This window comes from Urocampus carinirostris, chromosome 6 (genome assembly GCF_059441175.1).
Source record: "Urocampus carinirostris isolate Australia breed hairy pipefish chromosome 6, RoL_Ucar_1.0, whole genome shotgun sequence".
NCBI classification, from domain to species: Eukaryota; Metazoa; Chordata; class Actinopteri; order Syngnathiformes; family Syngnathidae; genus Urocampus; species Urocampus carinirostris.
The window spans coordinates 42,210,878-42,230,154 of record NC_142354.1 but is presented as its reverse complement, the minus strand read 5'-3'; the positions used below and the strand labels follow the sequence as shown (position 1 = coordinate 42,230,154).

General features: G+C 40.5%; 1 protein-coding gene across 3 annotated transcripts in view; it reads left to right on the top strand.

Annotated features, from left to right (window-relative positions):
* Positions 1-19,277, top strand: part of eya2 (EYA transcriptional coactivator and phosphatase 2) — a 77,979-nt gene that overhangs the window by 48,469 nt on the left and 10,233 nt on the right. For all 3 annotated transcript variants that reach the window (XM_088339050.1, XM_088339049.1, XM_088339048.1), the window contains 3 exons: positions 2,800-2,883; positions 11,656-11,745; positions 17,626-17,684. In XM_088339050.1, coding sequence (XP_088195176.1) covers positions 2,800-2,883; positions 11,656-11,745; positions 17,626-17,684 — 233 coding nt within the window. The remainder of the gene's footprint in view (positions 1-2,799; positions 2,884-11,655; positions 11,746-17,625; positions 17,685-19,277) is intronic.

Below are 19,277 nucleotides of genomic sequence, written 5' to 3'. Positions count from 1 at the left end.
AGCACATTGTAAAGCGCTTTGGGAAGTCATTGACTTGAAAAGCGCTATTTAAAAAAAAAAAAAAAAAAAGGCAGAGACAAAAGCTTACATAAATCACGTACAGGGTTGGGTAGGGTTACTTTAACTGGATTACTTTCAATTACTTTTGGATTACTCCAATACCAAATATGCTAATAAAAGACAAAAGAAACTAAATATAAATCAAATGATGACTCACAACACGTGGTAAGCTTTCTCTCCTGGCTTTGTTCTCTTTGATCTCCGGCAAAACGAACATCAAATGCGACAGAAACCAAATGAAAATAAATCCAAAGAGCTTGCCAACATCATTTTTGCCGTTCCATGTATTCCGTTACTCCCCAAGCTTGCACAAAATTTAATAATTGTATTCATATTTAGTTTCTTTTGTCTTTTATTAGCATATTTGGTATTGGAGTAATCCAAAAGTCATTGAAAGTAATCCAGTTAAAGTAACACTACCCAACCCTGTTGGAAGAACATTAACTTTTAACTGTTATCCTTATATACTTTCAAGTAGAAATCTTGCACTTCATTTTAATTATTTTCTCGTTTTACTAAATCAAAACTGTCAGGACCAGAACGGAAACAGGACCCAATTGCATTTCGTTTCTCAGAAGTTTTACTAAGGGAAAGAGGAAGGGCTGCGCTCACTATCCGCCGTTCGCTAGGCGCAGGAAGCAAGTCGCTCTCGTACTCAGTTTGTGATCCGAACACTGAAGTGGATCTTCTGTAGCGAGCAATGGCGGTGTCAAGGACGGAAAAACAGGTCGATAGCCGGGACAGGAGAGCAAAAATGTGGTCGGGGTCAGAAACGGGTCGTAAGCCGGGACGGGAGAGCAGACGTGGTCGGATCAAAAATGGGTCGAAAGTCGGGACGGGAGAGCAGACATGGTCAGAATCAAAACGGGTCGTAGCCGGAGACAGACGGGAGCAAAAATGGGACAGGTGGGAGTCAGGGTCGAAAAAGGCTTGTTTAATATAAACTGAGGCTCGCAGACAGACTGACAAAAGGGGACGGGTAGGAGTGGGTCTACATAGGGTCAGGGAGCCAATCAGAGTCCGAGGTAGCTGGCCCCAAAGGAGCAGCCACAGGTGATTCACATCCATAATCATGACAAAAACAAAAAATGAATTTTGAAAAAAAACTGAAAACATTTAGAACCAAGTAAAAAATGTTTGGGTTTCAACACAGCATTGTGTTTATTTTAAGTAAATAAGATGCAAATATAGTTAAATCCCAAATTACAGAACATCTTTAACCAAAATGAATGATATGATACCTTCTGAGCCATGGTGATCACCAAAAACTATACACAGTACTGTCAATTTAGGAAGCATGATATTTTAAGCCTTAAAAAAAACATAAAATTGGTGTCAGGCATTCATTTTTAAATATTTGACTGATTTATGTTGGATGAAAAAAAAATGCCTTGGCTCAAAAAAGGTTGGGAAACACTGCATTAGTGTACTCAAACCCATCCCAGATTACGATGTTTAGTTATACAGTGGAACCCCGGTTCCCGACCATAATCCGTTCCAGAACCCCGTTCGAAAACCGATTTGTTCGATCACCGAAATCATTTTTCCCATTAAAAATAATGTAAATCGTTATAATCTGTTCCAACACCCTGAATGTTTACCTTGAATGTTTAACGTAAACATGAAGCTAACCCAGGCTAATCGTACGTTCGCGTTATCCTAATCTTCAGTACGAAAGATTACGCTTACATGAACGTGTAAAAATAAAAAAATCAGGTCGTTTACAAGTCATTTAGCACCCGGGTCTCCACAACAAGTGGTGAGCGGTTCATTGGAAAGGGGGCTGCGTCCCAACACCCTGAATGTTGGGCTCCGTTCTAACACCCTGAATGTTTACCTTGAATGTTTAACGTAAACATAAAGCTAACCCAGGCTAATCGTACGTTCGCGTTATCGTAATTTTCCGTACGAAAGATTACGCTAACATGAACGTGTAAAAATAAAAAAAAAAGGATAGAGAAAAGAACTATGCATAAGATTTCGGACCTTTGTGGTGGTCAGCAGAAGGCGCTCGCACAACTCCTTCATATTTTGCTATTATTTCTTTCTTAAATGCAATAGTTGTACGCACTACTTTTCTTTTTTCACCTGTAGCAACTTTGCTGCTTGCACTGACTTTCTTCGGAGAAATAATTAGGGGCTAAAACACCCGTACGCCGCTCAGCATCGCACCCTAGCGTACGCACTCACGCGTTCGAACTCCGATTTTTTAGACCGAACAGCCAAGCAAGAATTTCTCGAAATTTTTGGTCGGACTCCGATTTGTTCGAACTGAGAGGCGTTCGAAAACCCAGGTTCCACTGTACTCCATCTAAATTTTCAATGTTCCGCATCAAGTAACCTTACGTGCATTTAACAATCCTGAAGACTGACCATGATTCAAAATAAGCATATATAAATTAGGTAGCCATTTTGATTAAATTCCGCAGTACTTCAACAAGGTGCTCACCAGATGAACTATACTTGTACAGTAAATAAATTAAATCCAGATCCCCGAGATACATCGTGATGTACATTTTTTGTCTGCATTCCATCGAACACATTTTTGCAATAAATCACGGGTCGTATTTCGGTATACGAACAAAAAACATTATTGATTTTGAAGGACCTGCCATCCCACATGTATGAGGAAAGAGTAACACGAAAGACAGAGGGAGATGCTTTTGTTTTTGCCTTTCCCTGCACAGCGCACTCTCTTCTTCTGAGGTTAAGGCTACATCGTGTGTTTTTTCCCTGCAGCGAGTGTTTATCTGGGACCTGGATGAAACCATTATCATTTTCCACTCGCTCCTCACGGGGACCTTCTCCTCAAGGTTTGGAAAGGTATTGTCAAGCCACCCGTTTTCTCCCACGTTCCCTTTTCTCAATTCCCTTTTACATTTTGGTCATGACTGTGAGGGAAAAAACTATTAAAAATGTAGCGTTTACCAAATTAACCAAACACAAACTTCATTCTCCTAACAATGCATGCTCATTTCTTAATTTAGGGAAAATATTGACAAGAGACCGGAATTTGAATGGTCTAAAGTTGCAGGAGGTAAATGCTAATAAGTGTTTGGGTTCGTATGTGGCAGCAGGGGCAGCACAACGGCGCAGTGATTAGCGCGTGTGCGGCACAGTTCTGAGGTCATGGGTTCAAATCCAGCTACCAACCTTCCTGTGCGGAGTTTGCATGTTCTTCCCGTGCTTGTGTGGGTTTCCTCCGGGCACTCCAATTTCCTCCCACATTCCAAAGACATGCGTTTCAGGTGGATTGGCCGGTCCAAATTGTCCCTAGGTGTGAATGAGCGACCGAGTTGTCTGTCCCAGTGTGCCTTGCGATTGGCTGGGAACCAGTTCAGGGTGTCCTCTGCCCACTGCCTGAGGATGGCTGGGGTTGGCTCCAGCACCCCCGCGACCCTACTGAGGATAAGCGGTGCAGATAATGGATGGATGGATGGACGAATTCCATCAAATTAGTTGAATTATTGTCTCTCGAGGCTTCCTCGAGCCTCCTTTTTCGATTGCCCCTCTCATTCTCCGATCTGATCTCCCGTCTCTTCTTCTGTCTTCTGTCTTCTGCCCATGTCTTTTCACAAGCTGGGGTGTTGGCTCCTCCCCCTTAAATACAGTTGTGTATCGTGCAACCGAATAAATGAGCCCCCAAAAATGTTAGTATTATGCGGCAAAAGATACCAGGAAAAAAAACGTTACAGTGCATGAAGGTAAAAATACAAGGGTTTCTGACGTTGTGCCGTAAATGCGGTATTTTGAAGTCAAGGTCGAAGTAGAACGAAGTTGGGTAAAGTCAGTAGAGTTTTTCGAGAACCGGCTTCTTCGGCTCGGCTCACTTAAAGGAACCGGCTCTTTCGGGTCCTAAACGGCTCTTCAGGTTGTTTTTGCTTCTTTAATCCCAACATGACCAAATATTATGTAAAATTATGCACAAAATGACTTTAAGGAAGGGGGAATAGAACAAAAAAGAAAAAAATACCAAAATGAAAAAGTAGTGAAAAACTGAGAAAAAAAGAAACAAAAGGAAGAGGGAAAAAAGAAGGAAAAATTTAGAAAAAAATCCAGAAACAAAAGAAAGAAATGTAGGAACAAAGTAAACAGAGAACAAAAAGAAAAAAGTAACAGCTAGGAAAAAATAAACACAATGAGATTTTTTTAAAGGAATTAAAAGAATAGAAAAAAACAGTTTCCAATTATATCAAGTGAATCTTGTTGCCAACATTGTACTTCCACTAAAAAATGTGATTAAGTACAGTTCTGTATCTTGCAACCGACTCAATAAGCCCCCAAAAATGTTAATATTATGTGACAAACTATATCAGTAAATAAAAAGAAATGGAAATCTTGTGAAAGAATTGTTGTAAAAACAAATGACGTTTGTAGGCCGTACAACCTTTGCAATCGTACATGAGTCAATTCATTTAAAAGTGAAAACAAATTTTGCATTGCCGGAAACTGTAAAAATGTAACTTGATGTCAAGTTTTGGACATGTTTGATAATTAATTATCTTGCCGCACTCGGGATTGCCGTTGCTCACTGTTGTTTCAAGCGTTGCTCACCGACTTTGTGTGAACGCTCAGACCCGTAAGGAAAATGACAGGGAACATTGCTTACGAAGAATATTTAATTACAATCGAAGGAAGTTTACTCCATTAAACACAAAACTGCCAATAATCATCAGTTTATTGATACTGTAACATTAAAAAAAGCTAGCTTGTGCCCAATTCAAGCGCAGCGAGCGTTTCACACGCTTGCTGTTATCCCGCTCGACCCCGTGTTTCTTTTCATAAGGCGGTCGGCTTGTTTAGCTACGCTAGCTTCCTGCGGCATGATTGACAGCCAGCGGGGTGTTTGACATAACACAGGAGCGAAGGAGGGGGGCACCGAGAGTGATGCATTTCTTGTTTTTGGCCCTTGATCCACTGTTTTGAATTCTCACGATCCCCATGCGGCTCGACGCAAGGCTGACGGGTTTGAGAGCGAGATCGGCCATGGAGTCAGGCTGCATGCTGTTGTTTTCCTTTCACTGTTCTTTCGTTTTTTTCTTTTTCGAACCGTCCGCGGAACAGATGAGCAAAAAATGTCTTGAAGAGTGTTGAAATGTGACTCAGAGGCCAAAAATTCCCGATTATTTCCCTGGGCCCGAATGCATCTCCGCTGGAATCGAGGAACTTCACGTTGAGTTGACCCAAAACTTTAGGAGGAATGTTGCTAGCAGAAAAATCTGTCTGCCTACTTTTTACTAGTTTGTAAACAAGCAGGCTTTTTCCCGTTTAATGGAACGTGATCAGTTAAAACCGCGGTCAGCAAAGGCGGGACTGGTGCCGAATGCTGCTCTTTGGTGGTTCCTAGTTGCACTCTGCCGCTTTTTCAAAAATGTTTGATAATGGAAAATCATATGTTTTTTGTAGGAGAACATGACACAAACATTCTTAAAATGTTCCAATGAGGGTATATATACATTTATATATATATATATATATATATACATATCTCATCTCATCAGCCGTACCGCTTATCCTCATTAGGGTCGCGGGGGGGCTGGAGCCCATCCCAGCCATCTCCGGGCAGTGGGCAGGGGACACCCTGAACTGGTTGCCAGCCAATCGCAGGGCTCACAGGGACAGACAACTCATTCGCTCATTCACACCTAGGGACAATTTGGACCGGCCAATCCACCTGAAATGCATGTTTTTGGAACGTGGGAGGAAACCGGAGTGCCCGGAGGAAACCCACGCAAGCACGGGGAGAACATACAAACTCCGCACAGGAAGTCTGGAGCTGGATTTGAACCCACGACAGGTTCCCATGACATGAACTGTGCCGCACAAGCGCTAACCACTGCGCCGCCGTGCTGCCCATATATATATATATATATATATATATATATATATATATATATATATATATATATATATATATATATATATATATATATATATATATATATATATATATATATATATATATATATATATATATATATATATATATATATATATATATATATATATATATATATATATATATATATATATATATATATATATATATATATATATATATATATATATATATATATATATATATATATATATATATATATATATATATATATATATATATATATATATTTTTTTTTTTTATTGGCTCTTTCAACATTGTGGGTCTCCAAACCCTGAGCAAAACTTTCTGACACCATTTTTTACAAACACCAATGTTTACAATAAATGTACTCATTCCTATGGTTTATAAACTTAAGAGGTCAACTTTTAAATTAAAAAAAAAAACATGATTGGGCTCAGGCAAATGATAAGACATAAAATCACTTTAAGTTGACCTTACAATTTATGACCACGGGTAAATAAATCCCTGAATACTTTAAAAAAATTCCAATAGTTTCAGAGTTTTATGTTTTCGCCATGTGCAGGCCATTTGTTTTTGCAGTATTGTACATGGGTACAGTATTGCTAATTGCCATACATAATTTAATACAAGGGTTTTAATATCAGGGTAACTGATAAGAGCCGGTTCCTTTTATGTGAGCCGAGCCAAAGAAGCCGGTTCTCGAAAAACTCTACTGACTTTACTCAACTTTACTCAAGCTCAGGGGATACATGAGGGATATTCAGTATGCCCTAATAGAACTTATAATAATGATATTAATTTTAAGTTGTAAAAACTTGTTCTGTTTCATTATGTTTGTAACTTTTCTTTCAAATTTGAAAAATAACATTTAATAGGTGAAAAGTATCTGTTATGTCAGATTATAGGTAAAAAAAAAATTCTCAATTTACAAAAAAAAAAGAAAAAAAACCTATAATAAATCATAAAATATGAAAACAAAATTAGCAACATTATCTTCCAAATGACAAGTGGACTCTTACTTGAAAATATGTCAGAACTCGAACAGACGGTGGACCCAAATGCGTAACGTTTTCACACCAAGCTTTATTTTACGGAAACGGGGCAGTCATGCGCGGGAAAACAAACGCCAACGATTCGTCGATCGCTGGGCAGAAGAAGTGAGACAGAGAAGTCCGGCGCGGGAAAACAGGAAGCCAGAGGCAGACGAGATCGAAACCGGACAGGACAGACGGGATCGATACCAGATACAGGATACACGAGCAGATACCGAACAGGACGGGACAGACGGGATCGATATCTGATACAGGTTGCACAAGCAAGATACCGGACAGGACGGGACGGACAGGATCGATACCTGATACAAGTGGCATGAGCAAGATACCGGAGAGAACGGGACAGACGGGATCGATACCGGATACAGGGTGCACGAGCAAGATACCGGAAAGAACGAGACAGACTGGATCGATACCAGATAGTGGATACACGAGCAGGACACCGGACAGGACGGGACTGACGGGATCGATAGCGGATACAGGATGCACGAGCAAGATATCAGAGAGGACGGGACAGACGGGATCGATACTGGATACTGGATGCAACAGCAAGATACCGCACAGGACGGCACAGATGGGATCGATACCGGATACTGGATACACGAGCAGGATACCGGACAGAGTCAAAATGCATGTCTTGCAAGTGCAGAGGTTCGTTGACGGACTTACCAGGAGTGAATCCGAGCACTGAGTTTAAATAGGAGGGGAGCCAATCAGGCAACGAGCGGCAGCTGGCGCCAAACGAGCGGGCCCAGGTGAGGGCAATGGGCAATCGTGACATAATATAAATTAAATTACTTATAATATGTATTGTTTGTTAATGCTACATCCATTGCAACCTGGGCATCCTTTTTATTTTATTTTTTAATTTTTATTTTATAGTATATTTTATTGTGTTACATTTAATTTGAATTGTATTGTTTGTTTATGGGCAGCACAGCGGCGCAGTGGTTAGCACGTGTGCTGCAAAGTTCTGAGGTCGTGAGATCAAACCTCCTGTGTGGAGTTTGCATGTTCTCCCCGTGCTTGCGTGGGTTTCCTCCGGGCACTCCGGTTTCCTCCCACATTCCAAAAACATGCATGTCAGGTTAATTAGCCGGTCCAAATTGTCCCTAGGTGTGGATGAACGAGCGAATTGTCTGTCCCCGTGTGCCCTGCGACTCGCTGGCAACCAGTTCAGGGTGTCCCTTGCCCACTGCCCAAAGATAGCTGGGACGGGCTCCAGCACCCCCGTGACCCTAATGAGGATAAGCGGTACAGATAATGGATAGATGTTTGTTAATGCAACATCAATTGCAGCCTGGTCAACCTGGAATTTTCCTCATGCTGCTGTTTTTGAGTTTTTCCTTGCCCTCATGTAGGTTTTAGATCAGGAGATGGTCTAATAATAGTCTTTGGTTTGCAATAGTCTTTGGTCTGTGCAACCCTTTGAGACTCTGCGATTTTGGGCTACACAAATACATATGACTTGACTTAATATTAAATTGTCTCTCATTTAGCGAAATTGACTTTTTAGTGTATATTTATTTTTTAGTTTAGTTTTTTAGTTTTTAGTTTTTTAGTTTTTAGTTTTTTTAGTAGTATTTTTTTTTCAAATACAGTGCCCCCTTTATATACAAGATTAATTGATTCCCGAGTCGCATCTGGAACTAATTTTCCGCTTAACAGCTAACTGAAAACCATTTTAAGACGTTCCCTGCCTCCCAATCAATATGTATCACGGCAATATACTTCCTTGTACTACTTTTTTTTTTAGAATAGAATAGAATAGAATATACCTTTATTGTCATTGTTACAACATGGGATATTTTGTGACAACGAAATTGGACGTGGCACTCCAGGTCCACATTTTACAGTGAGGATGAGGAAAACAAAGAGATAAAGGAACAAAGAAGACGTTTGTACTGTTGTCAGGTTTAACCCAACTGATGTAAACAAAACCTATATACAAAAAAGACACAGAGAACGTGAATTTGACTTACTTGCAAGGAGAGATGGCCATAGTCTACATAATGCAGACTACTGGACACTCTGAAAAAGTCTTATGCTCCTTGCCTTTTTATTGTGTTCGGAAGGCCCTAATTTACATAAGGTCTCTTCTGCTAAAGGGAGGGGGAGTGACAAAATAAACAGTTGAGACCTGTTTATACGATAACATGTTATCATATTCTATAGTAAACGAAACTAGGCGAGCCTGCGGTCAGAGAGGTCCCTTATCTCGCCGCAGATAGGTGTCGGCTGTTTAGTGAACATCTTGTTTCCTCCTTCTTCAAACACAAGCAAGAAAGGCACACAGTATGCAAAGAAGATAATGCAACAGTAGAATAACATATTTATAGTTTAAATCCATCAACTGTCCTTGCTGAATAGGCTTTGTTTTCCTCCGGAGGGGGGCGTATGAGGGGGTGAGGGACAGACAGAGATAGCCGGATCCAACTAGATGTTTGATCTTACTGTACACACGGTCCAGTGGTTTTTTTCCCCTAATTGCTCAGTCTTCGTATTAAATTTGGGAAGTACAGTCCTTAAACATGCCCGATTAAAGTCGCCGGCGACGATAAAAGCTCCGTCAGGGTGTGCAAGCTGCTGTTTATTGATAGCAGCGGGCAGGAGATTTAGCGCTATGCTAACGTTAGCATCCGGTGGAACGTTAGCATCCGGTGGAACGTAAACAGCAAGCACAATGACCACAGTTAGCTCTCTCCGTAGATAGAAGGATCTACACGATACTGCCAGAACTCTAGATAGATAGATAGATAGATAGATAGATAGATACTTTATTCATCCCCTAAGGGAAATTCACATTCTATATCGAGTAAGCAGTTTGAGTCAATGATGCGGCTGTTATTGCAGCGCATAGTCCCCACCCCTGTTTTTACCTGAGTCTCCGTCTCGTTTCACATTGAAGACTGAGTGAAAACATTTTTTTTGATCCTTGTAAAAGTTAAGTGAGTTTTTTTCTTAGCCACTTAAAAACATCCGAGAAAAACTGAATGTTTGCTTACCCTGAATCTCCCCCTTTGATTTTCCAAGAAAGGCTTTTAATATATAGGACAAGGTGATTACGGATAATTATTCGAACTATTAGAGAAGAGGAACAATACTTAATCCTTCAACGCTACCTCCTTCTTCCTGTCAGTCATTTCTTCTTCTCCGGGGCTGTGAAGGCCCCTCCTTAAACATTATTTGCATCACTGCCTCTTTATTTGAAAGGGCCCATTTTGTAATTGGGTAATTACTCACCAGACTCCGAGACACAGCTTGTCAATGTGAACCTGTTAATCCGACGTTCACCTTTGGCTAACTTCCCGATGCCTCTCCCATTTGGCACGTCCCTGGCACATTTGACAACACTCCAAACGACAAACTGCACATCTGGGTTCACTTTCGGCGTCTCGGGTGACGACGTGTTGGGTCACAAAGTATCACGTTAGATAATAATTTTAGTTGGTTTAGTTTGTTAACTAGTGGAGTGAACATCGTGGAGAGTTCATGTTGCTCTTTACTTTCCCTTAACTGCAGAAAGTAGCGTAGTCATAGCCAATGTTCCCTGTAATTTTCCTTACGGGTCTGAGCGTTCACACGAAGTCGGTGAGCAACGCTTGAAACTACAGTGAGCAACAGCAATCCCAAGTGTGGCAACTAAGTCATTATCAAACATGTCCAAAACTTCACATTTTGCTGAGTTTCGGGCAATGCAAAACATTTTTGCATTATTAATGTATTATTGCAAAGGTTTTACTGCCTACAAACGTCATTTGTTTTTACAAAAATACTTGCACAAGATTTCAATTTCTTTTTTTTCCTGGTATCTTTTGTCGCATAATACTAACATTTTTGGGGGCTCCTTTAGTCGGTTGCACGATACAGAACTGTATTTAATCACATTTATAGTGGAAGTACAATGTTGGCAATAACATTGACTTGGTATAATTGGAAATTATTTGAATGCAACACAAACTTTTACTTCTTTTTCCCTGTTTTTTTCTATCCATTTTTATGTCCTTCAAAAAAATTATTTTTTCCTAGCTGTTACTTTTTTCTTTTTGTTCTCTATTTACTTTCTTTCCTTTGTTTCTTTCTTTTCCTTTTTTTCTGGCCTTTTTCTGAAATTTTCCTTCTTTTTTCTCTTCTTTTTGTTTCTTTTTTTCTCAGCTTTTCACTACTTTTTCGTTTTGGTATTTTTTGTTCTATTCCCAATTCCTTAAAGTCATTTTGTGCATAATTTTACATAATATCTGGTCATATAGGGATGAAAGAAGCAAAAACAACCTGAAGAGCCGTTTAGGACCCGAAAGAGCCGGTTCCTTTTAGTGAGCCGAGCCGAAGAAGCCGGTTCTCAAAAAACTCTACTGACTTTACTCAATTTCGTTCTACTTCGACCTTGACTTCAAAATACCACATTTAGAACACAACGTCAGGGAACCCTTGTATTTTTACCTTCATGCACTGTAACTTTGACTTAATTTACTTCTTAATTTGCAATTTCGAGCCCTGATTTTTGTGAGCTGGCTAGATTTTCTTGTGCGTGGAAAAGCTCTGGGTAGTGCGCAATTGCGCATACACGCAGCTTAGAGGGACCATTGGTCATAGCCCCTGTAGTTGGGTATACTCTAAACCACATATTGTACAAGTGAAGAAAATTATAGAGCTGCTTTTTGAGTTGAACTCTTCCTGCAGGATTCCTCCAAAGCGGTTTCGCTGGGCTTGTGGATGGAGGAAATGATCTTCAATCTGTCCGACTCCAGACTCTTTTTCAACGATTTGGAGGTAAGTTTGCAAGACTTACCTGAAGAATAATAAATCAAGTAATCATTTATTCTTTTCATCATCATTGATGAAAATATTTTGATCAGATGGATTTTCTCGTTTTATATCTCGTGTAAAATATAACTACCGTATTTTCCGCACTATAAGGCGCACCGGGTTATAGGGCGCACCCCCAAAAAATAGTTTTTGGTCCTATTTTTGACATACATAAGACGCACCGGATTATAAGGCGCTACAATGGGAACGTGGACAAAACAGTCAGATAGTTCAGTCCAACTGATTACCCCCTTAACATTCCCAAAGCTTACAAAGAAGCAAATACGTGTCGTAGACACGTGCGGATGCGGTGTCCGTACGATGTCACTCAAATGCATCGTTTCAAATATCATTCGGAAGGTTAAAGTCTTGGGATTCAAGAAATGCCAACCATTCCTTAGTTTCTATTTTCTCTTTCGCTCGCAACTTTACTGTATATATGACAATAAACACTTGGAATTGAGTTTAATTTAAATATAGACACTCCATTCCATCAATTATCTGCACAGCTTATCACGGAAACATCAAGTTCAGTCTGAAACAAGATACAGGGATAGTATATAGCCGGAGTAGCTCACCGAAGTCGTTGTGTTCATAATAATGTGCAGCCGTGGTCCTCTTATATCCGTGAGTTTAGTAAATCCAGGAGAATACAATATTTACAAATACAAAATAGTAAAAAAATGCTTTCTATATGCTGCCAACCACGTGCTATACGCATTCATCTTTTTCGGCCAATTGCAGGCTTTGTTTTGCCGTTTAAGCCAATGCCAGCCTGTAAATGATAAAAAGGATCCGCCTCTTGACCTCCGAATAACTTTAGCCAACAGTGATCGATTCAACTGATGATTGACATGTGTTTTTGGGCCAATTGCAGGCTTTGTTTTGCCGTTCACGCCAATGGCCGCCTGTAAATGATAAAAAGGATCCTCCCCTTGACCTCCGAATAACTTTAGCCAATAGTGATCCATTAAAATGATGATTGAGACATTGGTTAGCCAATGAAACGCCGGTAAATAAATCCCAGCATACACCGCGGACGACTTCGCCTTCGGGGGAAAATCTAGTCGGCGGCTGCTTGCCTTTAGTTGCAAGATTTAGCGACTTAATATTGATCCATATATAAGGCGCACTGTATTATAAGGCGCATGGTCAGCTTTTGAAAAAAATAAAGGCTTTTAGGTGCGCCTTATAGTTTCATTTCCTAACCAATGTGTCAATCATCATTTGAATCGGTCACTATTGGCTAAAGTGATTCGGAGGTAAAGGGGGCGGATCCTTTTTATCCTTTACAGGCTCGCATAGGCTAAAGGGGCGAAATAAAGCCTGCAATTGGCCGAAAAAGATGAATGTGAATCACACGTTGGGTTGCGCTATGGCATAGAGAAAACATTTTTTACTATTCTGTATTTGTAAATATTTTACTCTGCTGGATTTACTACACTCACGGTTGTAAGAAGACCAGGGTTACGTATCATTATTGAACGCGATGGCTGCAAGAGAGCTTAGGTGAGCTGTGCGGCTTTATATTTTCCGGTATTTTGTTTTAGAACGATCTTGATGTTTCTGTGATGAGTCAATTTTTAAACTAAATTAAATTCATAGTGTTTATGGTCATATGCACAGTAAAGAACCCCGTTTCCCTGCACAATAAAATTCTTACTTTGCTGTCCACACAGTTGCCAGCAAAAAATAAAATGGAAACTAAGAAATGTTTGGCATTTCTTGAATCCCAAGACTTTAACCTTCCGAATGATATTTGGAACGATGCATTTGAGTGATTGGTGACATCGTACAGACACTGTTTCCGTACATGTCTGAGACACGTATTTGCTTCTTTGCAAGCTTTGGGAATGTTAAGGGGGTAATAAGTTGGACTGAACTATCTGACTGTTTTGTCCACGTTCCCATTGTAGCGCCTTATAATCCGGTGCGCCTTATGTATGGAAAATACGGTACATAGATAAAATTCAGAAAAATGCAGCCAGGATTTCATTTTAATGTTGACATTGAGTACTTTAATGTGCACCTAAGATGCTTTATAAGCAATATATTTTTATGGAGCACTCCAGGGACAAGATTGACATCCAAGGCCAATAAAATACAAGACATTGACTTTTCTCCTCAACCAATAAGAACATCTTATTTATGAGCTTTTTAAATTTCACCAAAGTGGAATGTGGAGCTTGCGTGTCATCAACTATTTAGCACTCGTTTTAAACTTTTCGGAAGCTACCTTCTTTGCAACTGCCATTTACTGTCATGATCGTTCTCTCACCTTTGTAATTTTGTCGGCGAGCTGTCCATTTTTTATTTTGAAAGAGATTGAAAAAGAAATTCAAATCTCAAATCGTAGAATAGAATAGAATAGAATAGAATAGAATATACCTTTATTGTCATTGTTACAAAATGGGATATATTGTGACAACGAAATTGGACGTGGCACTCCAGGTCCACATTTTACAGTGGGGATAAGGAAAACAAAGAGATAAAGGAACAAAGAAGATGTTTTAACTGTCTTTGTTGTATAGGCTTTGTTTTCCTCCGGAAGGGGGTGTATGAGGGGGTGAGGGACAGACAGAGATGGGCGAATCCAACTAGATGTTTGATCTTACTGTATACACAGTCCAGTGTTTTTCCCTAATTGCTTAGTCCACGTGTTGAATGGATTTGGGAAGTACAGTCCTTAAACATGCCCGATTAAAGTCGCCGGCGACGATGAAAGCTCCGTCGGGGTGTGCAAGCTGCTATTTATTGATAACAGCGGGCAGGAGATTTAGCGCTATGCTAACACCATCTTGAAGAGAGTTCTATTGTGTGTGTGACAGAAACATGAGAGGTATGGGCGGGGTAAGGTATGAAAGGACAAAAAGAAGCCGACAAAGCCATTTGAAAACCCTATTTACTTTTTTTGTTGTAGTTTTCAGGCTTCACTTAAATCTCTTAGGGAGCAGCAGCATGTGGTTGACAAGTGTTGTTAAGTCGGAAGGTGCAATTATCACCTCACAGGCTCCCATTAAACCTTCCAAAGATGTCCGCACCTTCTTTGTCTTGTACCTACTCAGTGTTGATTTTACCTGTGAAAAGTAATGGGTCCCGGGGACTCGCATGCTCCAAAATCTATGGGTCTCAACAGAGATCTATGGGTCCCCAAAATTTAGTGTTATCCATGCCCTTAGAAACTATCGTATTTTCCCTTACAAAATACAGAAAAATCTTTTTTTTTTTAAACATGTTTATTGATGTGGTTTAACACGTTATATTGTACATGTGTTTCCTTATATCATATATATTGTTAATGAACATTTTGTTGCGAGACACTGAGTTGCTCGACATGAATGAGGTTTATTATAAAAAAAAGGTAAAAAATGAAGTCGCTTGGACGTTCACTGTAGAAGGAAAAAATACATGCAAATATAATGAAGTAGAATAATACATTTTCTTATTCAAATGATGAATTCATTTTCTGCATTCAATTATTGTTGATAATATACTGATTAAAGGGATAACCTCAAACCTGTCTTTTTTCATTTTCTCCTTTTATACTTCCTTTTTTTCTTAACTTCTTTATACAACATCATGATTCGTAATATAATGCATCAAAGCAAGTGAGCCGTTGGAGAGCCGGCTCTTTTTAATGAGTTGAGCCGAAAAAGCCGGTTCTCTACAAAGAGACGGACTTTCACTACACAACTCGAGATCGGCGTGCAGACGAAAACTCGAACCGCGAGACCAAAACAACAATGGCCGTTTTGCCTGACGAAAAGTTTGGAGTGCGGTAAATCTTTTTAAAAAAATGATAATGACAATTTCGTGTCAAAGAAGTTGCGTCACGGGGACGCACGTTGACTTGAGACTATGCGTCCCCAGCAAAAATGATGCGTCTAGGACGCAAGGACGCGGGCACACCAGAACACTGGGGTTACCTACCAAAAAAACGAAAAAAAAATTGAGTTTGAATATTTGTCAATTTTATTACAAAACACCAGCACCTTTTTGGCCATCTTCAGAGAGTTCATGAAAGTTCCTCACAGATGGTTTTAGGAGGCGGACGCTACCTCATCTTCCCCACATCCATAGTTTAATTCCTCGGGGGCCCGGCCTGACGCCCACCAAGTGGAGACCCCCGCATGGGTCCTACTGTTAACGTGAACTACACAAAACATTTCATTGGCTTACTTGTAGACAGCTGCTGTTAAAAAGAGAAAAAAAAAACATCTGGAATTTTCTAGCATCTCCTTGGTTTCTGGATCTCAGCCACAGTGCGTAGGAGTTTCCAAGTCCTCGCTTTTATGCTTCGATTCCTTCAAACATTCATCATGTAGGCCATAAATCAACTGTCAAATACATTTTATGTTTTGGGGCGTTGTGTTTGGAGGGGACAGTGTGCATTTGTGGTAAAAAAATAACCCTTCATGAATTATGGGGCGGCAGTAGCTCAGGAGGTAGAGCGCTCGTCTTGGGATCAAGGGATCCCAGTTCGAATCCCGGCTCGTCCGTGTTCGAATCGTCCTTGGGTAAGACACTGAACCCCTAATACCCCCAATAAGCAGGTTAGCGTCTTACATGGCTGCAATACACCGCTTATCCTCAGTAGGGTCGCGGGGGTGCTGGAGCCCATCCCAGCAATCATCGGGCAGCGGGCAGGGGACACCCTGAACTGGTTGCCAGCCTATCGCAGGGCACACAGGGACAGACAACTCGCTCATCCACACCTAGGGACAATTTGAACCGGCCAATCCACCTGAAATGCATGTCTTTGGAATGTGGGAGGAAACCGGAGTGCCCGGAGGAAACCCACGCAAGCACGCGGAGAACATACAAACTCTGCACAGAAAGTCCGGTAGCTGGATTTGAACCCACACAGGAGGTTCCCAAGACCTTCGAACTGTGCCGCACACGCGCTAACCACTAACATATTTGAAAGAAAATGGAGCAGTTTGGTCACTTTGAGTCTCTGTCATTTATATTCTTCCTTGTGCTTTTCAGCACTCGTTTCTGGTTGCCTGGCACAAGACAATGAGATCTAGTGGTCGAATAATAAAAACTGTTTCTTTAACTTTAAGTTTCTGATGAGTAAGTCTTGAAAATAATCGTTTTTCTAAGGTGGGGTGCGGAGTTTGAGATGTCTTTAAAAAGTTGAAAATCTGATATTTTCTCGATTGCATACGTGTTAACACTGCCCGACTGAGTTTTTTTTTTGAATGAATGAAAACTTTTATTTCGAACGTAAAAATTAAAACAGGAATAAAACAATGAGTCAACAACAGAATAGATAGATAGATAGATAGATAGATAGATAGATAGATACTTTATTCATCCCCGTAGGGAAATTCACACTTCCAGCAGTCTACCCCATTGTTTATTTACAGATTAACATGATGCCCTAGGGGCGCTTGTAGCGGAGCGGATGACGTCACGCTAGTCCAAAAGTTTGACATCCCTGTGGCAGATGGAAATCTTTTTCTTTGTGTCCAGGGATACACCACCTCGTGTTAGCAAGTCCGTCTCCTCTCCGATTCCCCCCGGCTTTCGTGTCTCTGTATAGCGGCGCAGAAGCCGGATAGCTCCGGGTAGCTCCGCGTGGCTACACGTTAGCGTCCGGAATGCTAAACGTGAGCCACGTTTCCGCAAAACACAGCAACTGCGCTCCCTGTGCGCTTCGATGTTTTCCACCAGCACTCGCTGATCTTATTTGGTCGTGAGTTCGCATTTACCATGATTACGGATGGTACCGAAGACTTATAACGCCGCTAGCCGCTTAGCTAGCTCCGAATAATGTCACATAACATGTTCGAAAAAAACAAAGGCTTTTTTTCAACTTTTGTTTCTTACTTTTGTCAGGAATGCGACCAGGTTCACATCGATGATGTAGCGTCGGACGACAACGGGCAGGACCTAAGGTACAAATCATTGATTTGGATTTTTATGCTTTGAATCTTTGGTTTTACATTCAATGTTTGTACTTCATTTGGTTTTCCATATTGCTATTACGGAAAATGATAATTGCTAAGGTACCGAAAGTGATGAAATACCAAAATGTTTGATGTTTTGGTGTTCAAAGTATAGAGTGCTTCGAGGTCCTAAGATTTACCCACAATGCATTGCTGGCGGCCATTTTGGAAGTCCACAAAGCTTTTCACTTCATTGTTATTGTTCAGCGAACCAGTTAGATTCTACATTGTAATGCTAGTTGAGTAAATAAATAGACAAACTGAGTAAATATTTGCTCCTCTCGCTATCACCGCTTGTAATCGACAGACTTCCAAGATGGCGGCACGAAGCCGTGTTACTATTTTTAGCACAAAGCGCGGAGCCCTCTATAGGTGCAATTTGGGAAATAAAACAGTTCCTTTGTTAACCTTAATTTCAATGGAAAATTCCATATGGATGGCTCATAAATCATCTCTAATGTTTTTTTTTTGGCAGGATAATTAGGTATGAAAGTAAATATTTAACTAATCTGATTTTTTTCTATAAAAATGTACATTTTCAAAATTGTGAAATCGTAGTTTGCCTTTTAGTGAAATTACCGTACTTTCCGCACTATAAGGCGCACCTAAAAGTCTTAATTTTTTTCAAAGCTGACCATGCACCTTATAATACAGTGCGCCTTATATATGGCTCAATATTAAATCGCAAGGTCTCGCAACTTACGCAACAGCCGCCGACTCAATTTTCCCCCGAAAGTGGAGTAGTCCGCGGTGTATGCTAGGATTTATATACCGGCGTTTCATTTCCTAACCAATGTGTCAATTATCATTTGAATCGATCGCTATTGGCTAAAGTTATTCGGAGCCTCGGATAGGCTAGAGGGCCGAAACAAACCCTGCAATTGGCCGAAAAAGATGTGTCAATCATCCGTTAAATCGATCGCTATTGGCTGAAGTTATTCGGAGCCTCGGATTGGCTAGAGGGCCAAAACAAACCCTGCAATTGGCTGAAAAAGATGTGTCAATCATCCGTTAAATCGATCGCTATTGGCTGAAGTTATTCGGAGCCTCGGATAGGCTAGAGGGCCGAAACAAACCCTGCGATTGGCCGAAAAAGATGACTGAATAGCAAGCTTGCTAAACTACGCCATAAAGAAACATGTTTCATTAGTCTGTATTCGTAAATATTTTACTCCCCTGGATTTACTACACTCACGGTTGTCAGAAGACCATTGTTGTGTATCATTATTGAACGTGAGAACTTAGGTGAGCTATGCGGCTTTATATTTTCCCGGTATCTTGTTTTAGAACGATCTTGATGTTGCTGTGATGAGTTGAGTGAATTAAACTCAATTCCAAGTGTTTATTGTCATATGCACAGTAAAGTTGCGAGCGAAAAAGAAAAAAAAAACTGAGGAATGGTTGGCATTTCTTGAATCCCAAGACTTTAACCTTCCGAATGATATTTGAAACGATGCATTTGAGTGACATCGTACGGACACCGCATCCGCACATGTCTACGACACGTATTTGCTTCTCTGCAAGCTTTGGGAATGTTAAGGG